Source organism: Drosophila yakuba, chromosome X (genome assembly GCF_016746365.2).
Source record: "Drosophila yakuba strain Tai18E2 chromosome X, Prin_Dyak_Tai18E2_2.1, whole genome shotgun sequence".
Taxonomy (NCBI): domain Eukaryota; kingdom Metazoa; phylum Arthropoda; class Insecta; order Diptera; family Drosophilidae; genus Drosophila; species Drosophila yakuba.
The window spans coordinates 12,028,717-12,047,556 of record NC_052526.2 but is presented as its reverse complement, the minus strand read 5'-3'; the positions used below and the strand labels follow the sequence as shown (position 1 = coordinate 12,047,556).

The following is an 18,840-nucleotide window of genomic DNA, read 5'->3' as shown; positions in this document are numbered from 1 at the left end:
TTCCGATACTCTCTGTTCGACACAACCGTTTAGCGAGTGCACCAACCGCACTTAGCGGGCACAACCACCGCAGCGGGAATAGAGTGGTGAGTTTGTTTGCCGGTCAGCCAGGGCTGGCAGCACGTGCAGCGAAATACTGCACGGCATCTGTGTGCTCCAGTATTCGCAGCACCCAGCCCTGGTAGCCGGCGCCTTGTCGAAAACGAAGCAAACTTGCCGCGTTTTAAAACGAATCACTGGGAAACTGGGAAACTGTCAGAACTGCGTAAAATACGAGAGCAACGAGAACTGAGCGAACTGCGAAACCAAGTGAAATGGATGGTGAGTGGGATTGCGGGTGCGTAGGTATGCCGCCAAGCCACTAATGCCCGCCCGTCCACAGGTGTGACCGAGGACATGTGGACGCCGTACAAGCATCTGTACAGCGTTTTCCAGGCGACGGTGTCCAATCCCAGTGGCGTCACCACGGACCTGGAGCTGTGCCTCAAGAAGTACAAGCACAGCTTCACCAACTTTCTGCGCAATCCGGTGGGTAGTGAACGACGAGTAGCGATATCTGTAACCACTAATCATTGATATCCAAATGCCGGCAGGCCAAGAGCGAGAAGAGCCGCAATTACCTGCGGAATGCGCTGAACGAGGGCGTCCCGCTGCCGGGACAATCGCGAAAGATGAAGCTCTCACAGGACCTGGTGGACGAGGCGCTCATTCTGTCCGACATGTTCGATCTGGACGAGGTGTTCGCCGTGGAGCTGCTATGCACCGCACAGCGCCAGCAGATGCATCATCCTGGCCTGCCCCGCGGCCTTGTGGCGGTGCTGCTCTACTACGATGGACGTAAGGCCATCAGCTGCGCCCTGCGCGACATGTTCCAGACGGTTAGCGGCGTCTCCTGGAGCACCGAGCTGCCCAGGGAGGTAAGTTTCGGAATCGGAGTGTTCTTGTCGGGATTCACTGAGCCGGGTTCTCTCTCTCTCTCTCACTCTGCACACAGATCACCTGCCTAATCACCAACTACGCTCAGAGTCTCGTCGATGACTCCAACATACTGGGACGACTGCTGGAGCTGCTCGAGGAGATGGACGTCGACAAGGAGGTGGGTTTGTCTGCACCTCGTGCACCTCGCGCTCTCGTTATGCTGTTGTTACTGTATTTCGTACTTATTCATTTATTATCAAATGTTACCAGTGCATTATGCTGACCAAAAACCGCGCATTTGGCTCCAAGAAGCACCAGAACCAGGTGCTCGGCCTCTACGAGGACATACAACAGGCACTGGCCATGGCCCTGTTCCATTGGTCAGCGCAGCGCGGCCTGCCGCGACCCATTGCCATACGGCTGCTGCAGCACCTGGCCAGCCGAAAGGCCCACGATGCGGACGGCAACATCGATGATGTGACCCTGATCATGCTGATGGCACTGCTGTATGCGTACGACACCTCTGTGCTGCTGGTCAACGAGCACACCAATCCGCACACAGCCCGCCTGCCGATCCTCAGCGATCCGGAGTTCTCCAAGTGCTTCCTGGAGGCGCTGTACGCGCAGAGCAGCTGGCAAACACCGCGTCTGGACGCCATCATAACGTACAGCTTCGGACTCACGCTGGCCAGTCTGCGGCATGCACCTGGGCAGCTTCAGGCCGCCGCCCTCTCGACCATCAACCGCGATGAGATCCTCATCGACGAGGCACTGGCCGCGCAGGTATTCGTCTTCTTCTACCGCCTGCTGCTCGAAAAGGATCTGGTCTATAGGTGAGTATGGTTGCTAGTTCATGACGTGGAAGCTAAACATCTATATCTATGTCGGCAGCACGGAGTTCATTTACCGACGCGTCCATCTGCTCATCACGGACTTCATCGACTTCATGAACGCCAAGGTGTCGGAGTTACGCGGCCGGGCGGACGAGTCGGCACGCACGATCATCAGCTTCCTGAACGAGGGCCTGGAGCCGCCGCCCAACCTGGACTCCAACTTTGAGCTGCTCATGCTGTGCGTAGCCAAGCTGTACGGCGATCCGCGCGTCACCATCAGGCTGTGCAACGAGTACTGGGGTCCCAGCGATCCCACTGGCTCCACGGCATTGAAGAACATCTCGCGCTCGGTGTCCCTGTTCAAGTTCATTAGCCTGGCCAGCGAGCTGCTGCCACAGACGCTGTACAAATCGTACCTCAAGATGATTGCTGGACTCACACGCACCGAGTTCTCGGCACGCTGCGCCTTCAACATGCTTAAGCAGCCCCAGATGACCACCGGCAGCTATGCGGTCAGCTGGGATCACTTCTTCACGACACTGGGCCACTACTACAAGTAAGTGTGGCTTAATGGCCTCATCTGCAGTTGAAGATCCAACTCTAGTGCGAACATCTTTTGCATTTCTAGCTCGATGCGCAACGATTTCAATACCAACATCAGCACAGGCGGCGAGACCATTTACCGCAACCGCTCGACGCCGAGGATCATCACGCAGCGGGAGGCGGAGCATCTGGTGGCCGTAATGGGCGTCATACAGGCCGTGGCCGAGCACGACGAGATCTCGCGCATCATGATCTGTGAGCAGGCCAACTGGCAGACGCCGCAGGTGCTGCTGGGCCTGGTGGCGTGCGCCACGCCGCTGCCGCTCAAGGCGGAGATTCTGCACACGCTGGCTGCCTTGGCCAAGTCCAAGGAGACGGCGCGAGCCATTTGGTTCCACCTGGAGGACTCGCAGATAATACCCACGGTGCGCGTGGCCAGCAGCTTTGGCCAGTGCAGTTTGTCGGAGGAGATTGAACAAATCGAGAGCCGTTCGGAGCAGTACAATCTGACGCGTGGCATCCTGCAGCTGCTCTACACACTGATGACCACCAATATGCCAAAAAACTTGGGCGTGTATCCACGCAAGCCCGGCTACGATGGCTATCTCAAGTGCGTGATGAATTCGGTGCTGCTCAAGTTCTACAATCGAGCGTACAAGGATCCCGCCGAGAAGTGGCAGGTTGGCGCCCAGTGCCTCAAACTGCTCTACTACCTACTGGCCACCTATCGGCCGCAGGCAATGGACTTTCTAGAGACGCGCGACGAGAATCCCTATCCCGGCTACCACATTATGATGCAGCTGCAGGTGAAGTCCGATATGCTGCATCTGCTGCTGCGCATCGTGGAGGAGGTGCGTGAGCAGCTGGACGACTACAATCGCTTCCACGGCAAGGAGCTTGTCGAGGAGTGCTCCATGTACGCACTGCTGCTACTCGAAGCCGCGCTGGCCAAGCAGAACGCCTTCTTTGAGGCCCACTCGGCGGCCAACTGCCCCATCATGCTGTCCGGCCTGAATCGCATGCTCCTGGATCTGAATCCACGCACCCGCAAGCCCGATCATGTGCTGAACATCGTCAAGTTTGTGACCTACAACAGCTGGCTGCCGCGTCATGCGCTTGCTGCCGTCAAGATCCTGAGTGCGGTCACCCAGCTGCCGAATGTCTCCAACCAAATCCTCAGCATGTACGCCCAGGGCAGCAATGAGAAGCTCGAGATCCGGCAGGGTTTCGTCGAGTGCCTGGAAATGGAGGTGGGCGTGGCCCAGCGCAGCGACGATCTGCTGGACCAACTGGCCCTCAACAATCATGTACCGTATCTGGGCTTCAGCGATGATGGGGACAAGGAGCGGGAGCGAGAGCGTAACGGCGAGCGCGACGATCAAACGTTGGAACTGCAACTCGAGCTGGAGGCGGAGGAGGCCGCTCTGGAGAGCAAACCGGCCAGCATCGAGCTGCAGCTGAAAGAGGCCATTGTCCAGCTGTTCGAGATGAATCTCAGCCAGCAGATGCCCAACTTTGTGTACTTCCTGCTCGGCGTGGACGTGCTGCGCGACTTTATGGCCAACGGCCGGCAGCATCTGGGCATTGAGATGCACTGTTCGTGCGTGAACTCCGTAGTTCTGTTGCTGGAAAAGTATCTCGATGTGAGTACAATGCCATTAGCTCTACGCGTCCATTAATCCAACCAACCAATCTATGATTTTGCAGCAACAGCGCCATAGCGAAAAGTACTGCGAGCACACGGCCAGCATTGTGGAGCGCATTTACCATCTGTTCCACGGACTGTGCGCCAATCGCCGCACCACGGAGACTATACTGCGCTACTTCCGACTGACGTGCAACGACTTTCTGCTGCGGCACCTACACTCGCTGCCCTTTCGCCAGCATCGCGAGGTTCACGTGCTGCACGCCATGAGCCATCTGCTCAACTGCGTCTCCATTGACGTCAAACTGGCGGCCACACATGGCCAGACGACGCGCTACAACCAGCTGTGCGACATCCTGCTAATGGGCAACGGAACGGAGGCGCAGCGCTCATCACACGGCCTGCCAATGGAGATGGGTCACAGCCTGATAAACCAATCGGCGCCGTTCCTCGCCATGGATCTGCTACCGGGCGGCGGATCGATAAACGCCGTCGGTTCGGGAGCAGCCTCTGCACCTGGCGGCGCTTCAAGTGCTGGAGCCAAAGCACTGAAGCCACCGTTGCTGCAGGAGACATCGCAGGGACTGCATGTCACACGGCTGCTAGATTGCCTCGTCCTCGAAGTGGACACGCTCAGCCAGCCGCAGCTGGAGTTCTTCGACACGCATCTGACCACCCAACTGTTGCGCGACTGCGAGGCATCCGCCGAGGCTGGCGCCAGCTCCAGGGCCAACTTGATCAACGTGCGCAAACTGTACCACATTCTCAACGACGAACTGCGCATGGTGCAGAGCACCATTGCCAGCGGCCAGCGCAAGGCCATCTCCACGGAAATCATGCTGCTGCTCAAGCACGCCGTCAACATCAACCGCGTGCGAACGCAGCGCTGCGCCACGCTGGCTTTCATGGGAGCGTGGGGTCAACTGGTGCAGGTGCTATTCAGCAGCATGCCCGAGGCGGTGCTACCGGTGACGCTGCGCCGTCAGCACATCATTGACATTGTCGAGAAGATACTGATCAAGGTGCAGCCCATTCAGCCCATCATCGAGATCTCCATTCAGGTGAGCGAGACGGTGCTGCTGATGCTGGTCAATCTGCGCTACTGCTGCTACCAGGTGGAGGACCAGAGCTGCGAGGATCAGGCCGCCGACGAGTCGCTCGCCAATGGCATCGATTCCAAGCTGAGTCTGGCCCAGCGGACCATTGGCAATGGCTCGGATGGCGGAGGCGGAGGCGGACGGGAAATCGGTGGCGGCGGCAACAGCAGCAATCTGCGCTTCATCCTCAAGAACCTCGTCGAGTGGATCATGATCAGCGAGGTGAAGTCGCAGAAGCTGCGCATCAATCTGTACAGTGCGCTGCTGAATTGCCTGCGCATTGCGAAGCGACTGCGCACCGACGAGCAGCTGGAGTACCAGGAGACGTAAGTGCATCCTCTCTACCGTTTACCCAAAGCAGCCAAAAAACTTGAAGCATCCATCATTTCATTTTAGGCTTCTTTCGCGCCAGGAGAGTGCCCGCATAAGCAGCATGGAGCTGCGGCGCGACGACCGCCAGCAACTGAAGGCGATGGCGGCGGAGGTGATTGGCACGTTCGGCGAGAAGCTGATCGACACCATCTGCCATGACGCAGTGACCGGGCACGATGTGTGCCGCATGCTGGCGCTGGCCTGCCTGGACATGATATCGGAGCTGAACGCGGTGAGCACGCTGTGCGACTTTGTGGCATCGCGGGGCTACCTCAAGCACATGCTGGACAGCCTGGACAAGTCCAGTGAGGCGCTGTGCGGCATTCTGCAGCCCGTGCCCGATCACCTGCGCCCGCTCTACGTGTACGAGTCGCGCATGGCCTTCCTCACGCGCATGGCTAACAGCAATGTGGGCGCTCGACTCCTTCTCGCCGAGCGCGCTCTGGGCGTGCTGTCCAATATGCGCGTCTACGATCTGCAGCCCGACCTGAAGGCCAGCGAACTGAAGCGTAATGAGCCGCAGACCTTCCTGCCGCCCATCGATGAGCGCTTCCGGTCGATCCTTCTGCCAGCACTGGCCCTCTGCGATGCGATTGTCAATACGCTGGGATCGCGCAACAATTCCGCCGCCCTGCAGGTGCTCAACTTTCTGTTCGCCCACTTCGACATGGTGGAGGCAATGTTGCGCACGGCCACGCCATTCATGGACCTGGGCCACCTGCAGCAGCTGGCGGTCATCAGCAATCTGTTTGCCCGCACCACCACGCACGAGGTGACCGCGCTGGAGGACAGCCTGGACATGGAGAACGATCTAGAGCTGCGCAATCGTCTCGGCCGCCTGCAGCAGCTGATGATCGTTGTGTTTGGACGCTTCTGCGTTAGCGAGGCCACCATACGGCGCATGCTGCAGCAGGATCAGGAGCAGAGCGACCAGACTGAGGGCTCAAAGACGCTACGCGTCAAGTATTTCCTGGACATTGCCGCCAACGTGTCGCTCTACTGCCGCAACGTGGTCACCAGCCATGTGAAGGACAGCATGACCTCCAAGTACTTGCTGACCACCATGATCAACGATGTGACGCCACTGTGAGTCATTACCCCCATATAATGTAGAGCTAAATCAAATTAAACTACTCTCCTTGAAGCACTGGCAAAATGGACAGCAAGAAGCTGACGGCCATCATGCACACCATCCTCAACCAGCTGAAGGGCTCCATTGGCTACTACCTCTCGCAGAAGTCGATCGCCGACAATCTCCTCCAGCAACGCGCCTCCCTGCCCAACATCAGCTTTGGCCCCAACGGTCAGTTCTCCTTGCATTGATTCAAAACATTTAACTGATCATTTCCCACAGGTAAACAAAGCTACATGGAACTGAGCCAGCGGCACAACGAGAAGCGCAGCGAACTGATGCAGTCGGTCTTCATTGCCGAGCAGAATCTGTATCTGCTGTGGATCCATTTGGACTTTTATCTGCGCAACGCCATCGTCTATGCCAACGAGAATAGGAACGCCATCAATGAGAGCAACCTGGACAACGGCAACAACAACGTGTCCGTGCTGAACGCCTCCCAGGACGAGATACTGCAGCTCAAGCAGCTGCTCATCTCCACCTTCAACGAGACCTTCTGCACGCAGCTAATCACGGCCAGCGAGGACTACACGGTCAAGTGCAAGGGCTTCAACGGCTCGCTGCTGCGTCGCATCAAGGCGCTCGTCCAGTTCGCACCCATCACTGCCAATGGCGACAATTCCATCTACGCCTCGTAGGCGTCGTCGACCATCCGCTATGTTTAGTCTTTAAATTTCAATAAAACGTGTTGATTTTCTTAAGCAAGTGCTTCTATTCCAAATGCATCGGTTTGCATTCACTGGCATTGTATTGCATTGTCTGTCTCCTTCTAATTCACGAATTGCAAAACATAAGAATAGAAAACGAGGTGCTCGACTACCACATACCCTTAACGCAGACAAAGAAAGGACTCAAGGGGCTTTGTTTGTATCTGTGAGCATGTAGAGTTCTTAAGTAAACTCATTGTAATCAAACTCAAAATATAACACTAGAAAAGAATCGACTAACAGATAGATATCAGATATATGAAATCTTTTGTACATATATTAAAGGTGCGAACGTCACTTATTTGATACCTCGTGCAGCGCTCGTCTGGCACGCGCATGTGCGTCCCACAGCCCGACCAAGACGTGGTTCCTCTCGCAGTAGTGGTTGTTCTCCTGCTTGTCGAACAGCTCCTTCGCCTCCGCGGAGATGAAGGGCTCACTGATGATGTCTACCAGGCGCTGCACAACTTGGACATCGTCGACGCTCAGCTCGTCGATCATGGTGTCCAAGAAGTCTTGGGTCAGGGCACTGGGCAAGATGAGTGGCGACCTGGCGCCGTGTACCGACTCCCGTGCAGCTCCACTGCTCAACCCTGCGCCGCACACCAGCTGGACAGCCCGATGACGCACCCACTCCGCGTCGTCGTGCAGCAGGAGCAGCACGAGTGCTACAAAGCGTCCGACCAGCTCAATGCTCACGTTCGAGTTGCCCGCGCCCAGTTGATGCCGCAGGTGATGGCGAGCTAGCAAATCGCACAGCTCGGCAGCCTGATGGCGCAGGTAGACCGGTTGGCCAGGATGGACCAGGCGCTGTGCGTATTTCAGCACGGGCAGCCAGTGCTTGCGCTCGAGAGTTTTGCTTTCTCCGATCAGCCGTCGCAGGCCGAGCAGCAAGCCCGCCTCCTGGTGGACGGAGTGCTCCTCTGAGCAGCGCTGGACCAGCTGATTTAGGTCCAGTTCCGGATCTCGGAGCAGCGGTTGCAAGGCGGCCAGACGGCCGGCCAGCTGAAGGCTCCAGCAGCTGATTCTCGAACTCTTTAGCATCTGCAGGACGCTGGAGCGCACAGCCGGAGATTCATACAGTTCCCGGGCGATTTCCTGGCGCTGCTCCTGGCTAAGCGTTTCGTAATATCGACGAATGTCGCGGGAAAAGTCAAAGTGCTCGATGTCCTGCTCGCTGACCAGCGAATGCTGCTTGCTAAGGGATCTCTGTAGAAGGATGTACAGCCACAGCTCCACCCTCAGCTCGTCCAGAGCCCACATGGGTTCGGCCAGATCCTCGACGATGTGCAGCACTATGCCCTGCGAGATGCGGCGTAAGCGATGCAAATGGAGGCCAAAGATCTGATAGAACCGCTTGGAGATGCCCAGCTGCTGGCAACGTCTGTGTACCTCCTTGTGATCCAGCAGATAAACGGCGCCAATCTGCTCCAGAAGCTGAAAGTCCAGCAAGCCGGGCTCCACGGCATCCTCCATGGCGGCCACCATCACCTCCACCAGCGCACCAAAAGCGCACGCATCGCGCTGGAGGAGCGGAGTTGCCAGCGCGGCGAGCGTGTGCAGCTGCATTCTCACCAACGAAGGTCGCGTCCAGCGAACCAAGCGGTGCAAATGGAGCAGCAGAAGCAGCTGGCCGTGCAGCAGATTGGTGTTTAGCTTGAGCGCTTCGTCTTGCCGCTGAAAGAAAAGAGCTGCTCTGGAGAGGAATCCGAGTGAGGGCAGGATGCGTACTCACCTGTAGTCGTAGCTGCAGTGCCTTTAGCTCAATGACGATGCGCCTGATCTCGGCCAGCGCTTGTTCGTGGGTAACAAAGTTGGCCACCACCTGGGCAGCCAGTTCACGTGTCATCAAATCGTGCGAGTGACAGATCCCAATCAGAAAGGGCACAAACTCGCTTAGCTGTGGCAAACAATACGCATACATATACATATAGGTAAAAAAGCAAGAAAGCACCCAAGGATGCACACAATCCACCTACGTTTAGGGTTGACTCCGCGCCCTCCAGCGACGACGGATACAGCCGACTGAGCATCAGCAGCATGGCCTCCAGCTGGACCGCCTGCCGCCGCTTACCGCTCGCATTCTCGCCGCCTCTGGCGCCCGAGTCCATCTGCTCCGACTCGCGCTGCAGGGCGGCATGGAAATAGTCAAAGAGCTGCGGATAGCGCGTGAAGAAGATGCGTCCCGTCATCCGGTTGCGCACATGCAGCTCACCGGTCTCTAGGCGGGCGCGTTCGACGCCAAAGACGCGAACAATTAGGGCGGCCAGCAGCAGGGTGGCGCTATTGCGCTCCGCCCACTCCTCGGCGAGAAGCAGTCCGTCGAGGGCGCATTGAATGCCGCGGGCCATGAACTCGGTGACCAGCTCGGCCAGTTCGCTGCTGCGGAAGAGGGCGCGCATGATGTTGAGGGCGTGGCTGCGGGCGGTGATGCCGGCAGCGCCAGCAGTCCGGCGCTCGCACACCTCGAGCAGGTGGTGCATGCAGCGATACAGGGTGGCATGGGTGCCCAGTTTGAGCTCTGTGCAGACCAGCGCCTGCAGCATGAAGGGCATGCCCGCACTGCGACGCGTGGCGCACAGACGTGCACCCTTGCCCGCCCACTCCTCCTGGCCACTGACCATCGCCATGGCCTCGTTGACCCACTGGCCGGGCAGCTGATTGAGACGCAGCGATTCGCTGTGCCAGAAGCGGCGGCACAGCATCGTGAATCCCACGTAGGCCTGCTCAAAGGCGCCGCGGTGCTTCGTCTCGGCCAGCAGTTGCAGGAAGTGCTCCCCGATGGCCTCCAGCTGAGCGCAGCTGAGCAGAAAGTCGCCCTGCCGCTGCTGCTCCTCCTCCAGCGGCGCCCGCTGCACAAGCTCGCCGAGTATGAGGCACACCTCTTTGCTGCTGCGCCAAGCGCACAACAGTATCATCTGGGGCGTGGTGCGCACCTGCTGCAGTTCCTCGCGTGTCATCTGGCGGTCGAGCACGTTGGTCAGCGGCTGATCCGTCTCCTGGTCGCAGGTTTCGGGCAGGTGGCCTTCGGGAGAGGCGCTGCTGACCACGGGCAGTACCACGCTGCTGACTGCCAAGCAGATGGTCACCAGCTCCTCTATGTACTGCCTCCAGCCAGGCTCTTGCGCCAGTTTCTTCAGCTTGAGCTGCTGAAGCAGATGCCGGCTGGCAAAAAGCAGGCCGTACAAAGGATTCAGCTTGGCCGCCTCGCCAAGATCCAGCTGGGCGAGGCACAGGCCCTCCCTCAAGTGCTGCAGGCACCACTGCAATGCCCTGAAGGTAAGCGGCTCGTGGTTGGTATCCCCATGCGTTGGCATGGGCAGCGCGCTTTCCGCAATGTTGCCTTTGCAATAGACCTGCAGCTGGAAGGCACCGGTGGCGGAGTCCGATGGCCGCAGCGAGAGCAGCAGCTGGATCATCTCATTCGGTTTGAAGAGGGAGTGCGATTGAAACGTCTCCAGCAGCTGAGCGGCCAGCACTTTGTTGTGCTCGTAGCTGTCGCCCAAGCATGCCATCAGTGCCTTGGTGGGCAGCTCTATTCCCAGCTCACTGAACGTGATGCCCACCATCGTGGTTAACTCCAGGCAATCGCGCAGCAAGCGCAGCGACAACCAGCGGCGTCCGTAGTTCGCCGAGGGAAACAGATTCTCCGAGAGAATGCGAATGAGTCGTATCAGGAACTGGAATACCTCCTGGGACGCCGGCGAGCGGCTCTTTCGGTACTCGACCAGACCGAAATGTACCCTCTTCAGGGCCTTCTGCAGCAGACCGTAGCCTATCTGCCGCAGGTGGGCACTGGGATTGTTGGCGTTGTGCCGCACATACAGTTCAATGGCACTCATTTGGTCGGCATTTAGGAGTTCGCTGGGACGCGGCGTCTCCACCAAGAAACGCAGCGCTAAAAGGCGCGTGTGATCGTCCAGTCCGATGAGCGCTCGTTCCACCTCCTCTTTCATGCTTTGCAACAGTAACTGCCGCTTGACGCTGAGTTGCCTCACGCCCAGAATTGCCGCCAGCTTGCAGCTAAGTGGTAGCCGATCGTCTGGCAGAAGCAGTTGCGCCAGCCTCGTTGGCTCCAGCTGCACGGCCTGTGCGATCAGGTCTTCAATGACCGGTCGGCGCTTCTCCGGCACGTGGATCGCCGCTAGAAGCTGACCGAACCACCGACTCTGCCACTCGGCGAAGGGCTCCGTCTTGTGGGCCGATACCATCATGACTAAGAGGGAAACGAAGCAATAAATAAAGAATTTCAATGTGCATCCAATGTGCAGGCATACTTGCCTTTGAACAGCGCATCCACACCATCCTCACAGCCCAGATGGCGCGGGAATATGACACCGAACAGCGAGGGACAGTTCTCGATGGACTGGCTGACACCCGCCACCGCGACCAGCTGCTCCAACGCCATGCAACTGGCATTGAGGGATGTGGCGCGATCTTCGAACTGACGGTAGACGACTTGGAAGAGCTCCTCCTGACCGGCGGCCCGGGCGTGCTGCAGCACCTGGTGCAGCAGGGCGCTGCTCATGTGGCGCACGGAATCCGTGTCGTTGGAGATGTTCTGCAGGGCGAAGATCTGCAGCTGCGCCAGAATCTGTTCATAAACCAACTTTTGATCATCGGGTAGATGGACGTGCATCTCGGCCAGCGATTTGGAGTAAATGAACAAGTGCTTGGAAAGGAAGACAAGCAGATTGGTCACGGTGCTCTTCTGCTCGCCAACGGCCACGATTGTCTTCAGAATGGCCAGTGCCTGGGCAGCGTTTTTCGCATAATCGGCGGGTCGCAGGACGAGCAGGGCGGCCGTCTGTACGGGAACATCCTGCTCAGCCTGGGGCCGCGAGCAGTCCTCGACGTACGTCTGGAATGTTCCAGAGAAACGCGCCAGGTGACCGATCAGCAGACCGGCAATGGAGCGCACGTCCCACGGAGTGTCCTCGTGGCGAGCCACCTTTTGGGCCACCACATTTGCCGTGTCTGAAAAGCGCTGATCCTCGGTCAGGTGCAACTGGTCGCTCCACTCGGCCAGCAGGCTAACCAGAAACCGCAACGCATTTTGCACGTACAGATACAGCTCGTTGCGGCGCGTTGGCGAGAGTTCCAGCGATGGGTCACTGTCTTAACGCAAGGTAATCGTGGAGTCAGCATTGTGCGCAGCTATCATTTACATTAGATTGACCCACCAAATGTCCGTCCAGTAGCGCTCCAGGGCGGTGGTTAGCAGCGGCGCGAAGAGATGCACCTGAGTGCCTAGGGCCTCCCTACCAAAGGGGAAGTTCTGCAGACAGGCATTGGCGGACGCAAAGACATCGTTGGTGCGCTCGTGGCTTACAGGCGGAGTGATCACCGCAAGACTGCTGGCCATTTCGCCGAGCGACTGCTGCAGTGCCTCCAGCAGCAGCTCCCTCGAGTGCCTGTGATGTGGCGTCGCATTCTGTTTGGCCAGCGCATTGTCCGAGAAGAGTCTGGATGGGATTGTTCATTTGGATATAGGACATCGAGCGAGATCATGTGGCTTAAGTCGCCGAGGGCTCACCGTACTTGGTCAGCTGGTTGCGCACGGCGTGCTTTAGCGGACTGGCCAGCAGGAGATCCGCCAGGAAGCGTGGCACCTTTTCGTGATCCTGCTGCTGGTACTCGTAGAAGACATCCTTGACCACCTGCACCTGCTCCGCACTGCTCCCGGCCGCCGCGAACTGGCGCACAAAGTCATGTGGCGCTGGAAAGACGATTGGAGCCTCAGCATGCGTGTACATGGTTCACTGGTGGTCACGACGTGACCCAAAACTCACCGGTAATCCACGTGTTGGGCAATGGCACAAGGGCGTCGCGCAGCTCCGCAAACCTCTTGGGATGAGCACACAACTTCAAGGCGGCTACGCGCAGGTTCAAATCGTTCATGGTTCTGTCAGGATTGCAGATAAATAGTAAATAGTAAGCGGTTTAAAATAAGCCACTTTGGTGTTGTCGCTAGAGCTGTGAGCAATTCGATTTCAAAATCGATTTAATCGATGTGCTGGATGAGCGAAAAAATCGGTTTCATTAACAGAAAATCAATGCTTTGTCATTTACATTACATTTTTTGATTGACAACAAAAGTTTTACATTAAATGATTTTTAAGCTGATTTGTCATTTTTCAATTAAAAATCGGCTTAATCGATATCTTTCGAAATTAATCGATTCCCAAAAGCTTAAATCGCTTACCACTCTTGTTGTCCACAAAGTGGACCTATGTTCCACACCAGTGATGCCAGAGTTTTCCACTTAGCGAGTACACACTCCCCTGCTATCAAATACGTAGCGAGGTAACTCATATAATTCGGCGCTGCCAACTTTTCCCTTAGCGGAGTTACGCACCACGACAAGAGTTGCAATCCATTCACTTTGCCCAATGCACACACCACCAACACAATTTGATCCGAATCTATCGATAGTATTGCATGGGAATCGTTCCTAGTTCCACCTCTATTGTGCGTTGGGTTATTTATTTTTTTCCTGTGATTTGTTTATTGAGTGAGCCCAATACGATGCGATTTTGATGCGAGAATAGAATGTATTTCGGGCATATTGCTATCAGTTTCAGATGGAAAACACTATTGGTTTCCAATAGGAAAAGTTTGCATCATGTTTTCGCACGCCAAACTCTCGACGTGTGTGCGTGTGTGTGTGTGTATGTGTGGGGTGTAAGGTGCATTTGTGTGTGTGCGTGAGAGGGTGAGGATTCGTAAAAGTGTTTTTCCTCGTTTTCCTGTAACTTATCTCAAACATGCATGTAACATCACTTGCAAAAGCCCGAAAAGCATCTATGAAAATTCAGAGAAATTCACCTGGCTTGGCCGTTGTGCCTGTGTTTGTGTGTTTTGTGTGCGAGCGCAAAAGAGGGGCAGAGAGAGAGAGAGGCTTTTCTTTTGTTGATACACCGTGAGTGCATGTGTATGTGTGTGCGCCTCTCAATTTGTGACGAAATGTGTATAAAATGTTTATGTTTATGTTTTTCCCCACCCCCCCATCCGCACCATCACACACGCACACCTCTATGCAAATAGGCGCCGTACAAGTTTGAAGTGAAAAGCGATCGGCAAAAACAAGAAACCCCACCACAAAGTGGCGCAGCAACCACAAATAAATAAAAACATAAATAAAAGTGCGCCCGCCCGAAAGTAGAGGAAAAACAACCTGAATAGGAAGCATCGCAGAACGCTATTAAAAGGTCGGCAGATGGGCGGCCAACGGATTTACGTGCCCTCCGCTGGCCATTCTCTTCGTGCTTGTTGTTGTTGTTGCAGCTCCCGTTGCGCATGCAGTTGTTGTTGTTGCAGTAGCTGCAACGGACCAAGGGCCACAGTGCAGTGAGAGCGAGCGGAACGGCAAGCGAGCGCCACTAAAGGTGCGAGCAAGAGGTGAGTGACTTTGTCTTTCTTGCGGTTTCTAAACGTCCCTCCCCCCACCAACCCACCGGGACAAAAAGAACGATCGAAAGGAAAGTACGAGGAGGAAGAAAGAGAGAGGGAGGAAGACTGGGCGTAGTGGGTGGGAATACAGTGATCACTCACTAGGAATGATCATTTACGACTTCGATATACCCGCAAGTTTGCGTGACTTTCTACATACAGATTTATTAAAATTGTTGGCCATGTCAATAGGTATTAATTAATAATAATAATTTTTTTTTTAAATAATACTTCCATTTTAAAACACAGTTCAATTGAAAATTTACGAACTCAACGAGGTATGCCATTCCATATTCGGACCAATTTTTTCTGAAGTTCTGATCAATATACTGATATTTATAGTTGCAAAATAACAGAATTTTCGGCAAAATTTTAAAAATGATCAACAAAAATTGGAAGAAAAATGAAAAAAATATAATTTTTTTTTTGAAAACACAGTTTGATAGGAAATTTAATTACGAGCTCAACGAGGTATGCCATTCTATATTCGTACCAATATTTTGAAAGTTCTGATCAAAATACTGATATTTATAATAGCAGAAAGACGATTTTGGGTAATAACTTCAAAATCATGGTCAAAAATTAAATAAAACGTTTCTTTATATGCTACTCCATATATTCCATGTTTCAACTGACAGTTTCGAATTCAGATGCCTTCCCTGGCACTCGGCCTCCACTTTCATTTCGTAGCTGGCGCTTCCATTGTTTGTCACGTGCGGCCACTTCAGCTGAATTAGAAGGAACCCAACTGAATACTGTATACAAAGCAGAAAGGGGGGAAGGGGCACAAACGAAAGTGAACGTGGAGACAGCCCCTTGTTTCTTGGTCTCTTCTAGAAATACTTCATTAACCTCCCCCGTCTACCGCTCCTCTTTCTCGCACAGCCCCTTAAAATGGTCTCGAAGAAGCGCTCCAATGCCGCCGACCGTGTCCAGCGTTCGACTGCGACTGCGGCAGCGGCGGCGGCAGCAGCTGCCGCAGCAGCGACGGTGTCCACGACGCAGGGCAAGAAGCGGCCCGGGAAACAGACGAAGGCCTCCAGCGGCGGCGACGAGGCGGACGACAAGAAGTCTGCCAGCAAGACAGACACGGCGGCCAAGAAGCCGGCCAAGGATCCCACAGGATCATCGGGATCGGTCACAGCCGCCACTGAGGGTGGTGCTGGAAATGGTGGCGGGAAACCAACGACCTCCACCTTAACATCAACCACGTGCTCGACATCCGCCGCATCCGCTTCCGCTTCCAATAGCTTGAAACTGTCGCCGGAGGAGCGACACGAGGATGGCAAGGCGCGGGCCATAAACAAGATGCTAAAGAGCCTGGATATCAAGATACACGGCTTCGACAACCTGCTGCCCAGCGGCGAGGAGCGGCTTAACGATGGCGTGCTAAAGTCCTCCATTTCGGAGAACGTCAAGACCAAGTCGCGCGCAGCGGCGGTCAAGGTGATATCCAGCCTGAATCCCGGCAAGATGCCGCCAGTGAAGCGAGTGCGTCCCTCACCGGAGCCAGTTAGGGAAAAAGTTGCCGAGAAGCCGGCCGAAAAGGTTCTCGAGAAGGACAAACCCAAGGCGGAGCAGCAAATCACGCCCCCTCTCGCTCCAGAGGAGTCCCCCGCCTCCAAGGTGCCCAAGAAGACGGTGCAGCAGGCCAAGAAGACCAAGGTGGAGCCATCATCGCCACAGGCGACGGCTGCAACGACAACTCACACAACGGCAAAGAATCCTGGCAAGAAATCAGCCCATTCAGAGCAGCTGCCGAAAAAAGAGCTATCCAAGTCGACCAAAATGGGCAAACCGAAAAAGGAAGCCACCTTGCTGAAGAGCACTTCCCGTTTGCCGGACTCCAATACGGAATCTGTGCAAATGGAGCTGGAGGAGATTGTCAGTACGCCCACGGTGACGCCAACGCCTTCGGCCACGCCCACGGCGACACCGACGCCCACAGCAACGCCCACGCTTACGCCAACGCCAACGCCTACGGCCACACGCACAAGAACTCCCACGCCCACGCCCGCACCCACTTCGACTTCCTCATCCACTGCCATGGTGGCGGGCCAACCTGCTCCACCGCCACCACCACCAGGGGGAGCACCGAAACAGCGACCGAAGGTGAAGTACACCAAGACATCGGCGGGATCGAAGGGTCGCGTGCAACAGTCGCTGAACCAGAAGGCACCCTCTGCCTCATGGAGCGGGGCCAAGGACATATACGACTTCAAGTCGGGATCGGAGGACGAGGAGCCGATCAAGATGGTGCTGCCGTCGCTCAAGGAGCTGCGCGAGTTCTCAGATGAGGATAACAAGCCACTAAAGCTGTTCGAGCGACCGGCCGAGAAGACAAAGATTCAGGTGGATGAGGAGGGGCAGCCACTGGTCAAGAAGGAGGAGAAGGTAAAGTCCAAGGAGAAGGAGAAGGAAAAAGAAAAAGACGTAGATCCTTTGAGCAACGCACAACAGTCCGAACCAGCAGCCAAGCAAACCACCAGCACCACCGCCACCTCCGCATCGTCGGGTAAAAAACAAGCCAAGCGAAAGATAGCCACTCCAAATCCCTCCACTGCTGGGCGCAAGAAGAAGCCGGTGGGCAAGGGAAAGGCCGCCGCAGCAAAGGAGCCTCCTCCCAGCGGCAGCTCCGCAGAGAGCAGCTCCTCCGAGGACGAGCGTAAGCTGAGTGCCTACAGTGGGCCCAAGCGCCATCGGATGGCCTCGCTAAATGCGCTGGCCAAGGTGCAGTGCCTATACGAGAACGAATCCCGGACGGCCCATGAGCTGGGCCTTTCGAAGGCGACGCAGCAGCCACCACGCATTCGCACGCTGGACGGAAGTGATGACGACAACCACAAGGACTCACCGCGTCAAGGGGATGCGGACAGGGACAAGGGATCCGTAAGTCCACCGCACACATCGGCGGCTCCACCAGCCGCGCCGAGTGCTCCGCCCAAGGAGGCGGAGCCACGAAGGGAACTGCGTTACGTGCCCGGAGGCAGGGGAGTGGGCAAGCACTGGGAATTCGACAGCGACAGCGAGACCGAGGAACTGCAACTCCAACAGTCCTTGCCGCCGGTCAAGAAGAAGAAGCTGCCCAAAAAGGCGCCGCCCAAGAAGGCCACGTCCAGCGAGACGGAAGCCAAGCGAAAGAAGAAATCGGTCCAGATCGAGGAGAGCGACGAAGAGGAAGCCAAGGAGAAGGAGAAGGAAAAGGAGAAGCCCAAGCCACCCAAGCAGCTGCCCAAGAAGCGCAAGACGGCCTTCACCGAGGAGCTGATCGGGGACTACAAGGGCATCCTGGCCAGAAAGCGCATGGCCAGCCTGAATGCCAGCGCCATTGTGGCGGCCACCTACGAGGTGGAGCGTCACCTGGACAAGAATTTGGCCAGTGATTGCAGCAGTTTCGAGAGCTACGACGAGCTGGACACCATGCCCACCACCACCAGCAAGGCGACGTCAGCTGCCGCGATTAAAACGGAGGTGATCCACATCAAAAAGGAGCCCAAAGAGTCCAAGGAATCGCTGCGCGAACGGGAACGCGAAAGGGAGAGCGAGCGCAGGCGGGAGCGGGATAACGAGCTGAACTCGAACATCGGCAAGATTGTCGAGGAAAGCAACGACTCCAAGTACTCGAAGGAGACCAAGGAAACGAACACGGACACCACCATTACCACCACTGGCTACCGCGACTCGGCGGCCAGCACCAAGGATGCCAAGGACTGCAGCCGGCCCACCTCCTCGTCAGTCGTCATTGTTCAGGACACGGACGTCACCATTACCGGCGTCTATGTGAACGCCAGCAACGGAGCCGCCCAGGAGGCCTACTGCAAAATGCAGTACCGCGTCCAGTCGAGCGTCACCGAGGAGCGCGTCCTGCGACCCGGCTCCGTGGAGCCCCCCAAGTCCTACACGCCGCTCAGCGCCCTCTCCAGCATGCTGCCACCGGGAGCCAGTTCCGGACTCAGCGAAGGTAAGTCCATCATTAATTAATCTTTTGAGCAAGTGGGGTTAAACTTTAGATGTTTTATTATTCCAAGTAGAAAACCTTATCCCATATTTGTATCAATGTTTGTGATGTCAAAACTCTGCGATACCTATATCTAGAAATCTATCCATTAGATTCCCATTCTTAATGCCCCGATTTCCCTGT

General features: G+C 56.1%; 3 protein-coding genes across 5 annotated transcripts in view; 2 read left to right on the top strand and 1 right to left on the bottom strand.

Moving 5' to 3' along the window:
* Window positions 1-154: 154 nt before the first annotated feature.
* LOC6525128 (nuclear pore complex protein Nup205) lies at window positions 155-7,245 on the top strand. The gene is made up of 11 exons (XM_039377840.2): window positions 155-321; window positions 383-528; window positions 594-917; window positions 995-1,096; window positions 1,189-1,751; window positions 1,810-2,307; window positions 2,380-3,937; window positions 4,002-5,362; window positions 5,433-6,494; window positions 6,554-6,711; window positions 6,763-7,245. Exons 1-11 carry the CDS (start codon window positions 315-317, stop codon window positions 7,176-7,178), a joined length of 6,195 nt encoding a protein of 2,064 aa, XP_039233774.1. The 5' UTR covers window positions 155-314; the 3' UTR covers window positions 7,179-7,245.
* A 250-nt stretch (window positions 7,246-7,495) lies between these two features.
* Window positions 7,496-13,243, bottom strand: LOC6525127 (thyroid adenoma-associated protein homolog). 3 transcript variants are annotated; one of them, XM_039377841.1, is made up of 7 exons: window positions 13,040-13,240; window positions 12,789-12,966; window positions 12,431-12,712; window positions 11,529-12,361; window positions 9,227-11,463; window positions 8,983-9,147; window positions 7,496-8,924 (listed from the first exon to the last, which is right to left on the bottom strand). In XM_039377841.1, exons 1-7 carry the CDS (start codon window positions 13,146-13,148, stop codon window positions 7,542-7,544), a joined length of 5,187 nt encoding a protein of 1,728 aa, XP_039233775.1. In that variant the 5' UTR covers window positions 13,149-13,240; the 3' UTR covers window positions 7,496-7,541. The 3 variants fall into 3 exon arrangements, with proteins under 3 accessions (XP_039233775.1, XP_039233776.1, XP_015046108.1); XM_039377842.1 differs by lacking the exon at window positions 13,040-13,240 and having other exon boundaries at window positions 12,784-12,918; XM_015190622.2 differs by lacking the exons at window positions 7,496-8,924; window positions 8,983-9,147; window positions 9,227-11,463; window positions 11,529-12,361 and having other exon boundaries at window positions 12,444-12,712; window positions 12,784-12,966; window positions 13,040-13,243.
* Window positions 13,244-14,165: 922 nt separating this feature from the next.
* The window catches only part of LOC6525125 (polyglutamine-repeat protein pqn-41), a 39,488-nt gene continuing 34,813 nt past the window's right edge, over window positions 14,166-18,840 (top strand). Inside the window, exons 1-2 of the mRNA XM_015190621.3 lie at window positions 14,166-14,648; window positions 15,585-18,660. Of these exons, the coding sequence (XP_015046107.2) occupies window positions 15,594-18,660 (3,067 nt within the window). The 5' untranslated portion in view covers window positions 14,166-14,648; window positions 15,585-15,593. The remainder of the gene's footprint in view (window positions 14,649-15,584; window positions 18,661-18,840) is intronic.